General features: G+C 56.7%; 1 protein-coding gene across 1 annotated transcript in view; it reads left to right on the plus strand.

Moving 5' to 3' along the window:
• Nucleotides 1-19,931, plus strand: part of LOC117639006 (KH domain-containing, RNA-binding, signal transduction-associated protein 2-like) — a 137,338-nt gene that overhangs the window by 112,987 nt on the left and 4,420 nt on the right. The window contains exon 4 of the mRNA XM_034374302.1: nt 487-832. Coding sequence (XP_034230193.1) covers nt 581-832 — 252 coding nt within the window. The 5' untranslated portion in view covers nt 487-580. The remainder of the gene's footprint in view (nt 1-486; nt 833-19,931) is intronic.

A 19,931-nucleotide genomic window follows, 5' to 3' on the forward strand; every position in this document is an offset into this window, starting at 1 on the left:
GTGCCGGCCTGCGCCGCCGCGCTGCGCCCGGCCCGGCCGCCAGTCCAAACACCGGCCAAAGGGATCAAAGGCGTCTGAGCTTAGCGCCTCCGAGGGGCCGTGTCGTTAAATTATGCAGCGCGCTTTGATTGCAAGTGGCTAAGGATGTGCAAGCAGGCGCGGGGGCTGAGTGGCGTGTAACTGGAATGAAAGGAAAACAGAGTCGCACAGTGGGCCAGAGGACCGGTGCAGGCGGCCGAAACCCTGGACGCGTTTTGAGCTGCAGAGTCGCTAAACAGGCCTCGAACCGAACGTGTGACCCCACCAATGGATTCCTCGCTCGGAGAGCAATCCATTGGTGGGGTCACACGTTCCGTTGCAGTCAAATTTAGCGACTTTGGAGCTCAGAACGCGTCTTGCACTTTGGCCGCCTGGCCCACTGTGCGCCCCCCGCCTGCAACCGCCTCGCACTTCACTCACAATCCCCTCTTGTTTCTTCTGTTGCAGATCACTCGGACAAGCTCATGCCCAACGAAAACAACAACACCAGCCTAAAAAACAACAACAATAACAACAAAATCACAGCCACGGCACGAAAAACATGAAAAACGGTCACAACGGCATCAGCCACTGTAGTAGCGCCAACAACAACAACACTAGCAACAACAAAAGCAGCAGCTGCAGCAGTTCCAGCAGTAGCAGTTCGACCAGCAGCGGCAACAGCAAGAGGTTCACCACGGCGGCCGGGCTCGGCGGCATCCTGCCCGAGCAGAGGCGGCTGGTGGACGTGACCCGGGACAAGCCGGTCAAGGTCACCGTCCGCGTCGTCGTGCCCACCCGGGACCACCCCAAGGTGAGTGACGTCACACTGTAACTCACATTCTCACGAAAATCACGTCACATCTGTCGAATGGCAGCGTTGAATTTGAACTACCGCCAGCGCACAGTGCGCCAGAAGACCGGCGCAGGTGGACAGAATGTTTTGGACGCGTTTTGAGCTCTAGAATCACTAAATAGGACTCGAACGGACCATGAGACCCGACCAATGGATTGCTCTCCAAACGAGGAATCCATTGGCGGGGTCACACGTTCGGTTCGAGTCTCATTCAGCGACTCTGCAGCACAGAACGCGTCTAGAGTTTTGGCTGCCTCCACCGGTCCTCTCGCCCACTGTGCAGCGTCCGGGGCGCGGTGCGTGCCCCGGGGCTGGAAGGCCTAGCTCTGTCTCTCTCGCGGGGCGCCTCGTGAGTGCGAGAGAGACAGAGTGACGAGAACGACTCTCCAGACTGGAGCCTGAGCGGCCGGAGTGGGGGCGACACTCAGCTTGGCACGCAAGTCGCGGCAATTGGATGCCAACTCATGCGGAAAGTCGTAAAGATCGTGCTTTGCCTTGGAATCGATTTTTTACCTGCCTGGTTGGAGTTAAAGCTCCAGCCGCCATGATGGAGTGATTGGCTGCGTCCGACGGACGGAAAAGGGGGGGGGGGAGTTCCCTTCGATAGATCGATACAATAGGGTCGAGTTTCGCGGGCCGAGTCGGTAATCGCACTCAACGCGTGTCTCAGAGTCGCGCGGCCTGCGCGGCGACACGCCACGTTTAACGGTGACGACGCACAGTGGGCCAGAAGACCGGTGGAGGCGTTCAAAATCCTCGGAGCGTTTTGAGCTCCAGAGTCGCTAAATGGGGCTCGCACCGGCCGTGTGACCCCGCCAATGGATTCCTCGTTCGAAGAGCAATCCTTTGGTGGGGTCACACGTTCGCTTCGAGTGCTGCCGGTCCTCTGGCCCGCGGCGAGGCCGTCTCCGAAACGGGTCCGGAAGGGCGGGCCGTCCTTGGAGCGCCCCGGGGCTGGATTGCTAGAAGGTGATCCTCATCTTGAAGCGCTTTTTTGCGGCAGCTGGCCGGGAGTTTCGAGAAGGACCACGTCCGACCTGCAAAAGTGTAAGACGAGGGCGAAAAAAAAAGAGGGAAGGGAAGGGGGAATGTTCATCAGGTTGCTTGGCGCGTCTGATGAGATTCTAGGCGGGCCGGGGTTGAGGTTAGAGAGAGAGAGAGAGAGAGAGAGAGAGAGAGAGAGAGAGAGAGAGAGAGAGAGAGAGAGAGAGAGAGAGAGCTGGAGAGGTTAATTGCGCGCCTTCCCCCTCGTTGGCTGCACGTCCAACACAGTGTGTGCGGTCTCCGTCGTCCGAGCCGCGCTGCCGCGCCAAATGAGGGTGCGAGCGAGACGGAGATAATTCATTTGCCTGCTTCTTTGCCCCCTTTTTTTCGCGAGTCGCCTCAGTTTCCCTGCCGTCCTGCCGGGCGGACCGGCCGCCGCCCGCCGCCCCACTGCGAAAAAGGGCAAACTTAACGTGGAGGGCGGTTAGTAAATGCATGGGTTGCGCGCCGTTCAAATAAGCTCCTGTAATGAACATTCAACGTTTATTTCCGAAGGTGAGGGAGGGGGGAGTAGTTGGGACGGCGCGCGGCAATCACGACTCTGTCTCTCTCGCACGCACGGGGCGGCACGGGGCGCGCCCTGGAGGTGTGAGAGGGACAGAAGCCTGCAGGGCTTTACGGTGCCAGCGGTAAAGAGAATCAATGAGCCCCGCGTGCAATTAAGAAGGACCCGGCCGGCCTTCGCCTCAATATCGCAGTGCCGAGGGAAGCGATCCCCCCGCACAGGCCGGGGCCCACAGGCCGGGGCCGCAGGGCAGCACACAGTGGGCCAGAAGACCGGCGGAGGCGGCCAAAACCCCCGACGCGTTTTGAGCTCCGAAGTCGCTGAATGAGACTGGAACCGGGCGTGTGACCCCACCAATGGATGGCTCTCCGTACGAGGAATCCATCGGTGGGGTAATACGTTCGGTGCGAGCCCTGTTCAGCGACTCTGGAGCTCGAAACGCGTTTGGAGTTTTGACCGTCTCTGCGCGCCTCTCACGTCCGTGTTGTCGGCGTCACCTGGCCTGGCGTGGGTGCCTCGCCGCTCCAAAGTCAGCAGTCAGCCTGGCGGCGCCTAGAACGTCTTCCTATTATTCTCACTCGCCACTTTCTTTGGGCTCATGTTATCCCTCCTCCCTCTCCCCCCGCCTCCTCTTGGCACCCTTTGGCCCCGGCCTCCTTGTTAGGGTGCCTAATGGTCCCACAGCTACTATTCCCGTGCCTTATAAGGCCCACGTTATGTGCGCCGTAAGCCTGTTGTTATACGTTTCCTACCACCGGTCTGTCTGTCTGCTCGCGAGCCGTCCGTCCGTCCGTCTGTTCGCCCCGCGCCAAGATCAGACGTCGGCGCGTGCGATTCTGTTTGGTCGTGCTGAAGGCCTTCCGTCTCTCTCTCTCTCTCTCTCCCTCTCTCTCTCTCTCCTCTCTCTCTGGAATGGGGCATGTCGGAAAAGATACAACCGGAGGCGTAGCTAAGGGTTCCCCCATTAGTCCTGCTGGGCCTCCCTTTTGCTTCCTAAATGTGCGTCGACTGTTTTTTTTGTTTTTCTTTGTTTTTATTTGTCCTTGTTTTTATTTTTCTTGAGGCCTCTTATTGTTGTTTCGTTGGCAATTCGATTATCAACACTCGCCCTCCCCCTTCTGCTGGCGTTGGCTGCTCCAGTTCAAGTTTGATACACACACACACACACACACACACACACGTCTTATTACGGACTCCTAATGGTGGCCTTGCTATCGTGAGGCAATTTAACAAACTATTATCATTAATCCCGCCCAAACTTTGTGCAGTTTGTGTATTTGAATTCTCGCGCGCTTGCCGATGCTATATCGGTTCCGGACGCCGTTTATTCCGGAGGGCAGGATCCCTCCCCCCCGGTCCACCTTCCCCCTCCATCTGATTTGGCGAGGACCAGGCGCAGGCCGAGATGCTTTGATTCGATTATTGAGCCCCACGCAGAATATCGGCAAGGCAGCTGGAGAGAGAGAGAGAGAGACCGACGAAGAGAGGGGGTTTGCTGTCGTCCTTGCGACTCGCAGGCAGAGGACCGGACCTTGTGTTAGCCGGCAACCGCTGCTATGCAAGAAAAAAAAAAAACTTGAAAACACTAGAAAAATTCCTCGACTCAGGGTGGTAAAGTTACAACGAGTAAATTTACTTGAATGTTTCAAGTACGTATTTCTTAGGCTAGTCCAAGTCCAATTTCTTAGTCCATGAAACGATTTTTTCGGGTGCAGTTGGTATTGGTAGATTTAAAACGGCTTCCACTTCTTTGATCGAAATAAAAACTTTTCTTGAATTTTTCCAGAAAGGTTTTTTTATTCAAACTTCTTTTTTCTATGCAGAAAAATTTTCTTGTGACAAGACTGTTTTTCTTGTATAACCAAGAAAATTAAAAATCCATTTTTCTGGGTGTGGCGAATTGAGTAACTACACCAGTACTCCTTCAAAACGCGTGGCTTTGCTGTGATTTTTCAAAGAGTAGGCCTGTTTCGGCACATTTTTTTCCCCTGCTCTCAATCTTGCCCCGCGGCCAAATGTGCTGACGGGGGCGTTGGCTGACGACGTGGTCCGACGCCATGCCGACGGCATGCTTGCGGGCGACAGGGGCGTAAAGTTTATGCGCCCGAAGGCCTACCTACATCTTCGTCATCTCCACCTTAAACTCGCCCCGGCCACCTTTTTCCCATCCCGTCGTGCCTCCGCACTTACGCTGACCTCGTTGCCGCGCAATTTCTCATCCTCGGGGAATATCGCCCGCGCGCGTGCGTGGTAATATATCCAAAGAAACGTCATTAAACTTTCTAAATTTAGAACGCGCCGCCGGCCGGGCAGGCGTACGGACGACGGGTACACGGAACCGAACACGCGTGTAAGACAAGTCGGCCGCCCTCGACGCACAGTGGGCCAGAAGACCGGCGCAGGCGGACGAAACTCTAGACGCGTTGAGCTCCAGAGTCGCTAAATGGGACTCGAACCGAACGTGTGACTCCGCCAATGGATTGCGCTCCGAACGAGGAATCCATTGGTGGGGTCACTCGTTCGGTGCGAGTCCCGTTTAGCGACTCTGGAGCTCAAAATGCGTCCGGAGTTTTGGCCGCCTACGCCGTCTTCTGGCCCACTGTGCGACGCTGTGCGTCGCCCGGCCCACGGCGCCTTGATCCTGGTTCCGCCCAGATTCGCCCCGCTCTGCCAAAGTAAACGTCGCGACACGGAGCGACCATCCCGCCCTCCTCACGCACAGCCCCTGCCGCCCTGCCTACTCCCGAAAAGGAAAGGGGGGGGAGAGAGAGAGAGAGAGAGAGAGAGAGAGAGAGAGAGAGAGAGAGAGAGAGAGAGAGGAAAAAACGGTCCGGTGTTGTCCGACGCCCAGGCAGGCCGGACGGCCCGGCCGGTGTGTTTGTCCCGGCCGAGTATGATTTGTGGAGACAGGCACCCTGACGCGCCACTGGTATAAATCTGTCGCCATAACGCGCCACTTGTTTTATGCGTCGTCAGCCTATTTACTCTCACCTTTTAAAAAACAAATAAATCGTTGTTTGTACTAATTTCCATCCTTCGACTGCGCTTTAGCACGGAATCCTTTCCTCGACGAGGCGAGGCGTGAGTCGGCACCCCAAGCGCCTCCGCCAGGGATTCTCGGGGGCCAGTTCTGTCTCTCTCTCGCACTCCGACGGGTCGAGTGCAACCGAGACAGCGACAAAATACTCTCAGCCGTAGAGGGAAGGCCAGGCGACGCACCGCACCACGAGGAGGTTCAATTTTGAACGCATTTGTCTCTCGGCTTTGACGTCACTGCCTCCGTGCCGCCGTTGAGGCCGTTTTCAAATTCGCCCGCGCTGCGCCTTCTGGTAATAACGGAAAGGCCGAGCATAGCACCGCCCCCTCGTTTTGTCGCGCAGAGCGGCCGGGCCTCCGTCACTTTCGCCTTCTCTCTCTCTCTCTCTCTCTCTCTCTCTCTCTCTCTCTCTCTCTCTCTCTCTCGTATCATTACGCGACTCCGTCCCCTCTCGCGTGCGAATAGGCTGCGTGCGAGTAACGCAGCAGGCCTTATTCGCAGGACGGCAGGACACGGCGCGACGAGTATGGCCGTGTCAGGCCGAATTAGAGAGCGCCAGGGCACTGCAATTTTTTCCCCCGGCCTCTCACTCTTTTTCAGGCCGTCGGTGCCCGCCGCTCCGCCGCTGATATCCGACTGTTTGTCACAAAAGTGAAATCCCCTTGCCACCCTGATGGCGGCGAAACGCGAGCATATGCGATATTTGCTCCATTTTTTTATTTCCGTTGTAACCTTTCCTCTCCGAGCGGGGCGTGAAAAAATAAAAAATAAAAATATGGAAAAAAGAGGGCAGATTGAGCAATTCTTCCGGGCACCTCTTGGTCCTACACCGGTTCGTGCTTGTTTGAAATGACACGCACAGTGGGCCAGATGGCCGGTGGTGCAGGCTGCCAAAACTCTAGACGCGTTTTGAGCTCCAGAGTCCCTACTCGAACCGAACGTGTGACCCCACCAATGGATTGCTCTCCGAACGAGGAATCCAATGGTGGGGTCACACGTTCGGTTCGGAGTCCTGTGTAGCCACTCTGGAGATCGAAACGCGTCCGGAGCTGTGTCCACCTCCGCCGGTCTTCTGGCCCACTGTGCGGCGCTCTCCCCCGCTCGAGCCGGCGTGGCTGCTGGCAACGCTTTGGAGGCATGGGATCAAGCTCAGGGGGCAAGGTCAAATCCTTTCCGCGCCTTGACGGAGGCCGTGACGGAGGCCACCCCTCATCCGGCGAGCGCCCCCCCCCCCCCCCCCCAGCCGCCCTTCAGGCCTAAGGGCGCCTAGGGCCAGCTGGAGCCCCCTCACCCCGTGCACGGCCTCGGCACGGCCCGAAGACAGCGGAACACAAACAAAAGAAGGGATGGTGCACAACTGGGCCAGCTGGCACAGACGGGGTTGATGGGGTTTGCAGCAAACGAGGGGGAAAGTGCCCTCGGCTGCGAAGCCCTGCGGGGCCTCCAGGCCCGGCCAAGGACGACGGGGACATGACGCGGCATCAAAGTGCAGATTGGTACAGGTACCAGACACCACTTAACCGCTTCGGGAAAGAAGAGCACCTCGGTGCCGCTTTTACGCGTGCCTCCTCGTGCTGGAAGTTGGTTAAGGACACGGCGACACCGCACAGTGGGCCAGAAGACCGGTGGAGGCGGTCGAAATCCCGGACGCGTTTTGATCCCGAATCGAACGTGTGACGCCACCAATGGATTCCTCGTTCGGAGAGCAATCCATTGGTGCGGTCACACGTTTCATTCGAGTCCTGTTTAGCGACTCTGGAGCTCAAAACGCGTCTAGAATTTTGGCCGCCCCCACCAGTCTTCTGGCCCACTGTGCGGTGCTGCGAGATTGTGCATTGCACGGCGGTGAGGGAAGAGGCTTCATCCCCCCTCCGGGTGACTGCTTTTTGACACAGCGTCACGCACGCGTCCACACAGAGATTACCCCCCCCCCCCCCCTACCCCCCACACACACACAAACTCAGATCAAGTACGACTTACAGTGGGAAGTACATTGGGAAATCCTGGAAATTGCTTCCAATACTGCATCAATAAGAAATTCCGTTCCTCCGCTTTCTGTCTTAAGGTTTAATGCCACTGATGCCGAAAATTTAGTACAAAATGGAATTTTTTGAAACTCCCAGAAGGATGCAGTCAGTTTGTTGCCAAGTTCTCCTGACATTTCCACGAGTTACATGTTGATTTTTTTTTGCCAGTGCGGGCGGCCACATTCTTGGCCGCAATATGCTGTTTCCCCTTTGTTGGTTCGGATTGTCTGTGCGGGTCAGCGGACGGACGGGCCTCGAAAGCGGCGGCGCTGCGATTCCGAGAGTCTCGCTCGGTCTCTCTCGCACCTACACGGGACGCCCCACGAGTGCGAGAGAGACAGAGCGAGACCCTCGGAATCAGTGTGCCGGTCCCGCCCGGATTTTCACCAGACGCTCCGGAATGAATACCCTTGTTGTTGTTGTCGTCTGACTGTACCATAGAGCGGTACAGTCAATAGACCCTTCTGAGTTGATATTCGTGTCGAGTTCTGCCCGGCCTCGCCAATAACATTGGGCCCTAATCCCACGGCGGGGACCGCCCAGCCCCGCCGCAGACAATGCGACACTGTAAGGCCCCACGGTGTAGGCACTGTCTGCAACGCGTATACGGCATGGCCACGCCGGCGGAGGTAAGGCGGGTCCAGAAAGAGGGGAGGGGAGCTTTCTGCATCCGCCCAACAGAGGCTCGGATTAGGGATCGTTGGGGTGGGAGGAGATAGTCGGGAGGGCGCGGCGAGAGAGAGAGAGAGAGAGAGAGAGGGAGGCTTCCACAACAGCCTACGAGCTCCACGCCCCTCCTTTCGCCAAACTGACCGCCAAAGGCAATAATGCGCTGATGGCCGAACCCAGTCGCCACACTGTGGGAGTGCACTCTCCACGTCTTACGGTGTATCATCGTGGTGAAAGCCCGCCATAGTGGTGGTGTAGCCAGTTATTTTTAATGATTTGAAAATAAAGAAGCAGGCTGCCTTGTAAAATTATTTTTTTTCGCGGGGGTTTGGGGCGTTTTGCTCTTGTGTAGTTCTTCGGATGCTCCGCGTCACCCAGGCGCAAACACACACACACACACACCACACACACACACACAAACACACACACGCCGTGAGCCAGCGGAATAGAATTTTGGTCGTGTTTACTTTGACGTGGGGAACAACGCGGTGGCACGTCATGCATTGAAAGATGGCGAGGGAGAGCGCGGCATTGCGGTGCAGTGACGAGCCGAGCGGGGCCGTCGGACCGAACTGAGCCGAGCCGAGGCGGGGCGGGGCAACCGCGTCGTGGCGCATCCGGCGCGAGAAACGCCGGCGACAAGTGTGGCAAGCTTTGAAATTCATGAATGTTACGCGGTGCGGACTTGGTGCGGCCTTGGTGCGGACGCCGTGACACAGGGGACGTGGCATCTCGGTGAGGCAGTCGCGTCGGAGTCCTTGGAGCGCGCAGTGGGCCAGGAGGACGGCGGAGGCGGCCAAAACTCTAGACGCGTTTTGGGCTCCACAGTCGCTAAAGAGGACTCGAAACGAACGTTCGACCCCACCAACGGACTCCTCGTTCGGAGAGCAATCCATTGGTGGGGTCACACGCTCGGTTCGAGTCCCGTTTAGCGACTCTGCAGCCCAAAACGCGTCCGGAGTTTTGGCCGCCTGCACCGGTCTTCTGGCCCACTGTGTCCGCGGACTGGAGGAGCGCGCCTTGCAGTGCGGGGGAGGACGGCTGGAGATAAGCAGGCCGATAGAGGCGAGGCATGACAAGCGTCTGAGATGACGACGAGGACGGCGACGAGGAGGACGAGGGCGTAAATGTGGTTGAAGAGGAAGGAGGCTCGGGGCGGCAGGGTGGGGAGCTGGCCCGGCCAGATAGCCTGCCGTACGTGCAGCCCTGGCAGCGGAGCGGCGGAGCGACAGAGCAGAGGACTCATTTCCATGGCGGCTTGCTGCGAGCCTGCCCGCGCCTGCCCGCGCCTGCTCGGGCACAAATCCTTTCGTCGCTCAGCTCGGCCTGGAACATCTCCATCGTCATCTCCGGGGCCGTGCCGGGCCGCGCCGGGCCGCTGCTCCTCTGGAGAGCTCCATGGCACGACCAGGAATAGTGTCCCTGTAGTTTGGCTTCTCATTTTCTCTCGTGCCTCCGTCGTATCACAGTGGGCCAGAAGACCGGCGCAGGCGGCCAGAACTGTAGTCACGTTTTGAGCTCCAGATTCCCTGAACAAGGACTCGAACCGAACGCGTGAACCCACCAATGGGCTCGTCGTTCGGAGAGCAATCCATTGGTGGGGGGGTCACACTCGCTCGCTTCAAGTCAAAAATCGGTGTTTAATTTTAATACTTTACCTGCTTGAAACTATTGGGATGTTTTTTCCAATTTTAAATTTACCCAGCAGTAACTCAAGATTTTTTTTAAGCATTGTCCCAGAGTTATGGCATGTTGGGCCACCGACGCGCATGGCACCTTTACCTGCGATTGTGGAATCGAATCCGGGGGTCGACGCCCCTGTCTCTCTCCCTCCTGCTGCTACACCAGGAATGCGTGGCGTGAAATGCCAGGCACGCAGACGCGCGCAAAGCAATGCGACACGCCGTGTGTCATCACGCCGCCGGACGAGCGTCGCCAAAAACCCACCACCTCGTTGCACTCGTCTCGTTCGTTCTTGTTTTACTACTTCCCTCCTGACTCTTTCCGCACACTTGTCCGGGGGAAAAGTTAGGTTGTGGTCAAGCCACTCGAGTCTCCATGAAAAGGAACAGTTGGCTGTGTAGACCGACGTTATGCTGCTTGTCGTTTGTGTGCGTGCGTGTGTGTTTGCGCGCGCGCGCGTGTGTGTGTGTGTGTGTGTGTGTGTGTGTGTGTGTGTGTGTGTGTGTGTGTGTGTGTGTGTGTGTGTGTGTGTGTGTGTAGCGTGTGGTCAGACGGCCTGGGCGTCTCACACTGTGTTTACGAAGTCAAACAGTCCGACTGGGCGGGCGGGCTGGAGCGCAAAGTCATTCGTCTTTTTCATCTCTGGCTATTTTTATTTTATTTTTTTCTCGGCCCGTTCCCCCGTATTGTCTGCCATTTTTAGTCTTCGTGTCGGTTTTCCGCGTTTCACGCGCTTTCGCCACAAACTGCACATATCTCTGCGGCTATGTGAGTCCTTTTGTTGCTCTAAAAATGGTTTCGTTTTACCCACGAAACTGCGATACGCACTAAACAATATACAGTAGTAGCCTCATGTACAGTCTCATGCCCACACGCGGCAAGAAAACTAAGTAATTTAGTTTTGTTTCAGGGGATGAGGTGGAATTCGGTTACGCTGCAATTACGTCATTTTTGGCGTGTTTGGCTTGGCAGGACGGTCCTGGGGGAAATAAAGCACAGTGCAAGAGGGAAAGTGCGATGTGACGTGACGAGTGAAAAAGGGAAGGAAAGGAGAACCGCGAGCGCTGCTTTTGACGCGGTCAAACGGCTCCGGGAGATGTTACCTTCATCATTATGAACCTCCCACAAACACACCGACACACACACACACACACACAAACGCGTTGCTGCGTGCGAGGTTCAAGGGACGCTCAACGGACTCGCTGCTGGCAACAAGGAGGTTACGCACGGGGAAAAGTTGTGTGATGTTGTGCTGGCAGAGGGAGAGAGAGAGAGAGAGAGAGAGAGAGAGAGAGAGAGAGAGAGAGAGAGAGCAGAGTCGGGCTGGACACATTGGCCACCGCCGTCAGGTGTAGGTGTTTGTGTGTGTGTGTGTGCTAGAGAGAGGGAGAGAGAGAGAGAGCTGCCTACTCACAGGAGTCTGTCGTGCACCGCAGTGGGCCGGCCAGTCAAACAGACGGTTCAGCGAAATAAACATGCTGACAGACCGATAAAAGTAACACACACACACACACACACAGCATCACGCGGCCAAGTGCCTCCCAGGTACGGAAAGGGTGGAATTCTCCTGGCGCGTCGATTGATGTTTTGGTTTTAATTTTTTTTTAATTTTAAGGCGAGTGGACTTTCGAGCAAGTATTTCCTCCTTTTTTTTGTTGTTGCGACCCTTTGGCGTTGGCAGGACTGCATAATTGGCCGTGGCCACTTCCCCGGCCTGGACCGCTCCTTGGGGAGGGAAACGTTTTGTTTACTTTCCGCTCCCCTTTGAGGGCGGAAACAAAGGAGACACGTTTTCCGCCAGAAATTCCGGCTGCGGAGATCGAATCTCCCTCCGACCAAAGAAACATTTAATTGTGAAAGGGAATGAGATGAAAGCGCCGTGTACTTATTTTATGTCGCATTCACGCCGTGCTGTTTCGCTGGAGGGACTGAGAAAAAAAAGATAGAATAGACACAAAAAATATAGAAACACTTGCAACGGTATCAAGTTTCGCTTATAGAATGTCCTGACCTTTTTTTCCGTTGAATGTCTTGAGCTCAGCTGGTGGCATTTTTACGATACCCTTGTTACGAAAAGCCGATGGTCTCGCTTGTGTGTGTGTGTGTGTGTGTGTGTGTGTGTGTGTGTGTGTGTGTGTGTGTGTGTTCGCGCGTGCGTGCCTGTTGCGCCGGTTCGACCCGCGCTGCGACCTGTGGCTCGCAGTACCACTGTACCACCGCCGCGCGCGTGCTACCCGCGCATTCAGGCACGCCTCGCGCGCGCCGTAGTCACGCCCGGGTTATAATGACTTCGCCCGTTATCGAGATTTCAGAGAGAGAGAGAGAGAGAGAGAGAGAGAGAGAGAGAGAGAGAGAGAGAGAGGAGAGAGAGAGAAAGGCGGGGATCGGCATGTGAGTCCATGTGATTGTGGGCCTGTTTGCGCCCCCACCCCACCGAGTTAGTGCTCCGTTCCTCACCACGGAATGAAATAACCCCGAACGGGGAAAACTCGGGGGAGGGTAGGTCCCGCGACGCGGAACTACTACCCCATTTGTCACAATGGTAATCATTCTCCTCCTCCGTAGAAGGAGGAGGAGAGAGAGGGCTTCGCCACACTCCCACCCTGGAAAAAAATTAAATAAAAGGTGGCGAGGGATTCTCCAGCAGGCAGTCACTTACCCTTGGCACAAGTCGACCCGGTCAAGGCCCTCTATTAACCCGTCCGTACTTTCGGGCGGCCCTCATCCAGCGCCCTCTACTTTACGACACCGCCCCCCCCCCCCATAACCGCCCCCCCCCCCTTCCCCCCACTCGACGCTCGCTTACCCTAAGGCCTGGCAACCACGTTGGGGCATTAGTGCCCCCCCCCTTCCCCCGCTCAGCCTCCCTTTGCGCCCTCACTCCCTCCCTTATCAAGAGCCTTACACCTCCACTCTGCCCAGCCTGCGGAACCCACTTGTATTTCCCGCATCCTTTTCACGCAGAGGATCGGGAAAATGGTTGGCATTCGCCCATGCAAGTCTGTCTGTCTCTCTATCTGTCTGCCTGTCCGTCCGTCTGTTCGTCAACCTTTGATGTCCGCCCGGACCGCCGCGGTGGCGGCTCCGCGGCCCTCGCGACGCTCTCGACGCCCTCTGGCGGCTCAAAATAAAATGAAAAGAGAAAGTGCAGCGGGAACCTTTTCATCGTCCACAATCGCCGAGAGTGCTTCTCGCCTTTCTCTCTTGGCGTCGCCCGAAGCGGCCCCGGCGGCGAAAGGGACGTCGCAGACAGACAAGCCGGGCAGTGCGGCCGGAGATCGCGAACTGCAATGAAGAGACTCCATTCCCCCCGCCGCTCTGACCTTGAAATTGAATTCCACTCGGCGCGCGGCAAAGCTCGCAGCAAAGCTCGCCGGCAAGCTTAGCAGTGCCCTTGTATCGGGAGTCAAATCGGGCGCCTCTCCCTCCCCGTTTCCGGATCTCGGGTTCCTCTTCTTCTTCTTCTTCTTCTTCTTCTTCTTCTCGGCTCCGCTATCACTGCAGCTGGGGGCGTTGCGACGCGTCGCCGGGGCACGGCCCCTATCACCTGGCCTTGATAACGACTCTCACGACACGAGGAGATGCTTCTTTTTCTTCCCTTTTTCCCGCCCTTTCCGCGTGACCCTGTTTGGGATTCGAGTTCGCTGTGGCGCTGCCGAGCTGCTGTATCGTGACTGGGGAATCTCGGCGCTCATCTCGTTGCACGCACAGTGGGCCAGAAGACCAGTGGGGGCGGCCAAAACTCCAGACGCGTCAGAGTAGCTAAACAGGACTCGAATCAAACGTGTGACCCCACCAATGGATTCCTCGTTCGGAGAAGCAATCCATTGATGGGGTCACACGTTCAGTTCGAGTCCCATTTACCGACTTTGGTTGGAGCTCAAAACGCGTCTGTCATTTTTACCGCCCCCACCGGTCTTCTGACCCACTGTGCGGCGGCTCGGTTGCGTCTAACCCGGTCTAACCTCACTGCCCGTTGTTTGCGTGTCTGTTTGGCTGTCCGTTGTCTCTGTCGTGTTGTTTGTCTGTTTGTCCACCTGTCCGAGTGTCATACCGAAGCAGCCACTTCTATAATCCGGGCCGCGACCCCCGAGGAGGAGACAGACCCGTCAGCCGCATTCGGGAAAGTCAAATGAGAAAACAACTGGAACGAAACTGGAACTCTGAGGCCGCAGCGGCAGGCCGCAGCCGGTGACTCTGGCAGGGAATGGGATGTCGGCAGGGCTTGCTCAGGACAGTTATTTCAGCCGCATGTAACCAGCCCGCCCATTGAGGTCCTTTGTTGCATTTTTTCTGCGCAACTTTTTTTTTTTCAAACAAATCGTTGAAACAGATTGTTGAATGTTTCTTGGAAGAAAGCCAACTGAATGACTTTCTTTTAAAATTTATTTGTATTTGTGAATGTTTTATTTTAATGCGTGGTGTTTTCCTTGTCACTATCCACCTCCATGAGGGATTGGCAGCGGGGAGGGTCAAAGCAAAGGCCATTCCAAACAATCGGCGTGTGCCGGCTTGTGTTAGTGATCGATCGCTTTGTAGCCACGCAGCCGCGCTTGACAAGAACACACGCGGCTTCTAACTCGCGTGCCTTGGAAATGCCTCTCAAAGGGGCCCCACAGTGGGCCAGAAGACCGGTGGAGGCGGTCAAAATTCGGGACGCGTTTTGAGCTCCAGAGTCGCTAAATGGGTCTCGAACGTAACGTGTGACCCCACCAATGGATTGCTCTCCGAACGAGGAATCCATTGGTGGGGTCACACGTTCGGTTCGAGCCCTGGTAAGCGACTCTAGAGCTCAAAACGTGTCTAGAGTTTTAGCCACCCCATCGGTCTTCTGGCCCACTGTGGGCCCACGGAATCACTGGCCGGATTGTCCCGCCACGGAACGCGGCTGCTCTGTCTCTCTCGCACTCCTACGGGACGTCCCACGAGAGCGAGGGAGACAGAGCCTCGTTTGGAATGGCGCGGCGTGCCTCCATAGCCTCCGGTGTCGTTAATGAGAAGAAGGGGGAGGCCGGGGGCGGCCGAGGAATTCCACGGGGCTCAGGTAGAGTACTTTGCTGTGTATCAGATCGGGGATTGGGTTTACAGCCTCGGCGTAAATCTTTGCAGCCGGAGGGTTGCTGCGGCGCCTGTAGAGAGTTAACCGTCAAAAAGTAAGTAAGCCCGTGCGCGTTGCGAAATCCAGCCGAGGCTCCGGGAAAGTGCAAAAGACAGTGTGTGTAAGTGTGTGTGAGGATCACCACCGCATTAGTCGAACGTTTAAAACACTCTCATTGGTCGACTTTTGCCAGACGACGATAAGGGGCTTCGTGCAACCGCAAACAGTGTGTCTGTCGTTAAATTAGAATCAGGAAGACGCAGTCTCCCTTCTCTCTCTCTCTCCTCGGACCTGGGCCATCCGCAGCCCTCCTGAGTGCCCCATCAGTCGGCGGAGAAATATGACTCTGGAGATACCCCCGGAACGAAGGGACTCTAGCTTTTACAAGGGGCCGGTCTCCGTGCACGCGCTTTACCGAAGGCAAGTTTTTTTTTTACCCCTCCTTCGGAGCTATTATAAATACGGGCCTCCCTGGCGGAGGAATTTGGTGGCGGACCCTCCTGTAGCACCACGCCCGGTCCCCAGCCACCTTTTCGGTTTACTTTCCTGATTGCCTATCACTCTCAAAGCACACACACACACACACACACACACACACACACACACACACACACACACACACACAACACACACACACAAGCGCGGACTAGTACAGCCAGAAACGCTCGCCCCCGCACACACATGATGCGCGTCACATGGTTCCAGGTGGTAGGACAAATCGAACCCGTCACGTGGATCAAACGAGCCCCGTATACTTCAGTCGCGCCACAGCCTGGCGAAGAAGAAGAAGAAGAAGAAGAAGAAGAAGAGATGAAGAAGAAGAGAGATGAAGAGTTGTGGGTGAGGAGGAGGAGGAGGAAGAGAGGGGCGTGATGATGGGGGCGTAGCCGTGTTATGTATGCGCATAAGAATATCACCGCGAAATGACGCAGCAAAGTGCCGTTAGCGAGGAATTAGGTTGGAAAGCAGACAGACGGGCCAAACAGACAGGCAAGCAGACAGACAGACAGACAGACCGACCGACAGACGCACAATGGATGCGTGCTATGCCGGCTTATGTCAAAAGTAAGTACAGCTTTCTCACAGATTCGAAGCGTCCCTCAGGAATATGAAGGAAGGCCCGTACTTGTTTGTGTCAGGAAGAGAGAGAGAGAGAGAGAGAGAGAGAGACAGAGAGAGACAGAGAGACAGAGAGAGAGAGGGGGGAGAGAAAGAGACAGAGAGAGGGAGGGAGGCAGGAGCGACAGAAAGAGGCTCTGGGCCGTGTCCGCCTGTTGCTACTCATCACGGATGCGAAAAAGATCCCCCTGTACTTCAAACAACATCAAGAACAAGAACAAACAGGGGCCCTTCCAGGCCGGACTGTGCAGGTGATAAAGTCGTTTGAGGAGGGCCAGGGCCGCCTAGGCCGCACAAGGGGTGTGGGTGGCCGTGTTGTGGTGCCGTGGAAACGACAGGCCGGTGTGTGTGTGTGTGTATTGGCGAGGGCATCCCAGGTGGTTCAGTGTAATTAGTGAGACGGCACGCGCGTGTCTGTGTGCGTGTCTGTGTGCGTGCCGCCGCACGTGGCGCTTCCTCCCAAAATGAAAACACTACAACGCTTTAAAACTTTCACATCGCGAGAAGTTTTTCTGCAACTGCGCGTGTGGTGGTGGCGCTCGGGGTTCACGGTGTAGTACTCCGGGGCGGAAAAAAAGGGGGGGGCGTGCTTGTTATTTGGCGTGCTGTAATTTCGCTACGGGCAGGCTGCGAGGCGGTAGGTGCTGAGCGTTAGGCTTTGTTCCTGGTCCGCTGTGTGTGTTTGTTTGTATCGTGTTTGCTGGAGAAACAGGGCTGGCTGTGCTCCACTCGGCTAAGCCGTTCGGCGAGCCCAAAACACGCACGCTCGCTACGCGTAGCTACGTGGCTGCGGGCTCCCCAGCGCCAGCCAGCGCCACCCAGCGCGGCCCCAGTGCCCGATTTGCAGAAATAATTGATCCAAACGTGTCTACGCGCTACGCGGCGCTACGCGGCGCTACGCGCACCGAAGCAGGTGATCTCCGAAACGCCGGTCGGCAACCCTGCCGCCCGCACAGTGCGCCGGAAGACCGGCGGAGGCGGCCAAAACCCCGGACGCATTTTGAGCTCCAGTGTCGGCCAAATAGGACTCGAATCCAACGTGTGACCCTACCAATGGATTGCTCTCCGAACGAGGAATCCATTGGTGCGGTCACACTTTCAATTCTATTCCTATTTCGTGACTCTGGAGTTCAAAACACCTCTAGAGTTTTGGCCGCCTCCGCCGGTCTTCTGGCCCACTGTGGGCCGGGCGCTCCGACCAAACTCGCCACCCGAACCGGTTATTTCCCTCGCCGTCCAACTTTTTACCTTGGGACTACCCTCTCGCCTTGACCTGCCCTGGGTACCCCACCCCCGGGCCGCAGCCTCCGCACCCCCCCCCCCTCCCCCAAACCTCGGACCGACCCCCATTCCACATTCACGCTATTTTCCTGTACTCCCGAAGGCGTGCTTCTGTAAATGAACTTTGCCAGTAATTTGGTCGAGGCGTGTATGTTCATAATCCATTATGTCGGAGACACTGGTTCTGGCTGGTGCGCGCCTGCCTGCCTGCCTGCCGGCAGCCGCTGGTCGTTGGGGCTCCGCCCCGCGCCGCCCCGCCCCACCCCGCCCCGCCCCACCCCGCCCCGCCCCGCCCCGGCGGTGATGAGGGTGTGAATTTGTAATGCGGACTGTGTTAGCGGCCGGGTGCGGGATCGAATACTGGGCGGCCGCTTTTTCATTTGCAGTGCGGTAGTTTGGCGCCACTCTCAATAGGCGCGCCGCGCCATTTCGTGAAAAGGCGCGACATTTGAATGCAAAGTGGGCAAGGCCGGCGGGCGAGGCCCTGCAGGCCCTTTAGGCCCTTCAGGCCCTTCAGGCCCTTCAGTCACCGTCAGAGCGCTTGTTTCATCCTCTACGCGTTTGCCCGCCACCCGGACCGGCCCCGGACCAGCCCCGGCCGTCGCCGCCGAAATTGGCCCCGGCGATGATGCGGAGTCGTTCAATTTGCAGCGTAGCGACGAACCCCGGCAACGCCCGGCACGGCCATTAGATGGGGCACTCATTCCGCGATGGCTTGATTTGAAGCGCGTCGCGCGGCCGCCCCTCAGTGGGCCAGAAGGCCGGTGGAGGCGGCCGAAATTTTAGACGCGTTTTGAGCTCCAGAGTCGCTAAACAGGACTCGAATCAAACGAGAGACCCCACCAATGGATTCCTCGTTCGGAGAGCAATCCATTGGTGGGGTCACACGATCGGTTTGAGCCCCATTTAGCTACTGTGGACCTCAAAACGCGTCTAGAGTTTTGGCCTCGTCGACCAGATTTTTTTTCGCCCACTGTGACTCGCCGCCTGCGAGGTAGGCTGCCACGCGACAGCCGTGCACCCCGGATTGCCTATCCCTGACTTCGCGGGCGTTTCCGGACTGGATCTGGACTCACTGTAAAACGACGGGACCTTGAATCACCTTTTTCTAGGATGACAATGCCAACGGTACAAACTGTTTCTGTGTCTCTCTCGCACTCACTGGCAGTCCATGAAGAGCAACAAGGACAGAACTGTGGGCAAACGTTGCGTACTAAGTTGACGACCCCGAAGTGTGCAGAAAAGTGGCATTCAAAATTTTCGACAGTGCACCCACTCCCACCGCCAGACTCATCTTTACCTGCACCGCTCCCCCACCGCCACACCAGGAAAGTAAGACTGGCGCGTTTAGTTGGTGCGCCAGGGCGCCACGCCCGCGGCTTAACAACGGAGCCTCATATTTGCAATTTGAATCCCGGAGGCGAAACTCCCGCGAATACAATTCTATTCAAATGGCTGGCGCTGTCTCGCGATCCTGCCACAGAGACTCCGGGGCGAGGCAGTACACTGCCGAGATAGTTGCGCTCAGAGAGGCCTCCCGCAGTAGGCCAGAAGACCGGTGGTGGGGGCGGCCAAAACTCCCGACGCGTTTTGAGCTCCAGAGTCACTAAACGGGACTCGAAACGAACGTGTGGCCCCACCAATGGATTAAGCAAGAATCCATTGGCGGGGTCACACGTTCGGTCCGAACGCGTCCGAGATTTGACCTCTCCAGCGGTCTTCTGGCCCACTGTGCCCCCTCTCAGCCCATCGGGTTGGCATCCCTGTTTGATCTTTTTAAAGTGGAGCAGCCGATCCAGTGTCCAGAGACTCTGCAAAGGAGTGCGGTAGTTCAAAGGGCTGACCTTCGTTAACAGGAGTCTCCAGCCAATAAGGTTTTTCCCCCGTTGCTTCATGAGGGAACACTAGCCTCTGGCAAGGGTATTGTTTGTACCCGGGTGTGAAGGCAGCCTGCAGAAGCGACTAGGGATAGTGACCTGAAAAAACTGTACCGACATTCCTTCCACAGTGCACTCCACGCAGACTCCCTCACGTCGTTCATCTCATGTGGCGAGAAACAAAGATAAAAGCGAATTAACTTTCCGCCGGAATGAAACAATCTCCGGGCGTCTTATTTATCGCTGCGGCCAGACGGAATAAATCTTTCTTTTTAAATAAGACTGGAGCGAACAAGGTGCGAGTAACGGGAGCGGCTGAGCCGATTCCGACCGCAGGCGCTGCGCAGTGGGCCAGAAGACCGGTGCAGGCGGCCGAAACTCTAGACGCGTTTTCAGCTCCAGAGTCGCTACATGGGACTTGAACCGAACGTGTGACCCCACCAATGAATTACTCTTCGAACGAGGAGTCCATTGGTGGTGTCACACGTGCGGTTTGGTCCTCATTTAGCGACTCTGGAGCTCAAAACGCGTCTAGAGTTTTGGCCGCCTCCACCGGTCTTCCGGCAAATCCTCTGTGCGCTGCAGCAGCGTCACCGAGGGCGACGATCCGGACGAAATATATATGAGGCTCGCCTCGGCCCGCCCGCCAGTGTCGTGGTTTTAATTGTGAATTACCTCGCCGTGCGTTTTCTCCTTCCCGGCTGTGACACGCCCCGG

Source organism: Thrips palmi, unplaced genomic scaffold, assembly GCF_012932325.1.
Source record: "Thrips palmi isolate BJ-2018 unplaced genomic scaffold, TpBJ-2018v1 HiC_scaffold_10, whole genome shotgun sequence".
NCBI classification, from domain to species: Eukaryota; Metazoa; Arthropoda; class Insecta; order Thysanoptera; family Thripidae; genus Thrips; species Thrips palmi.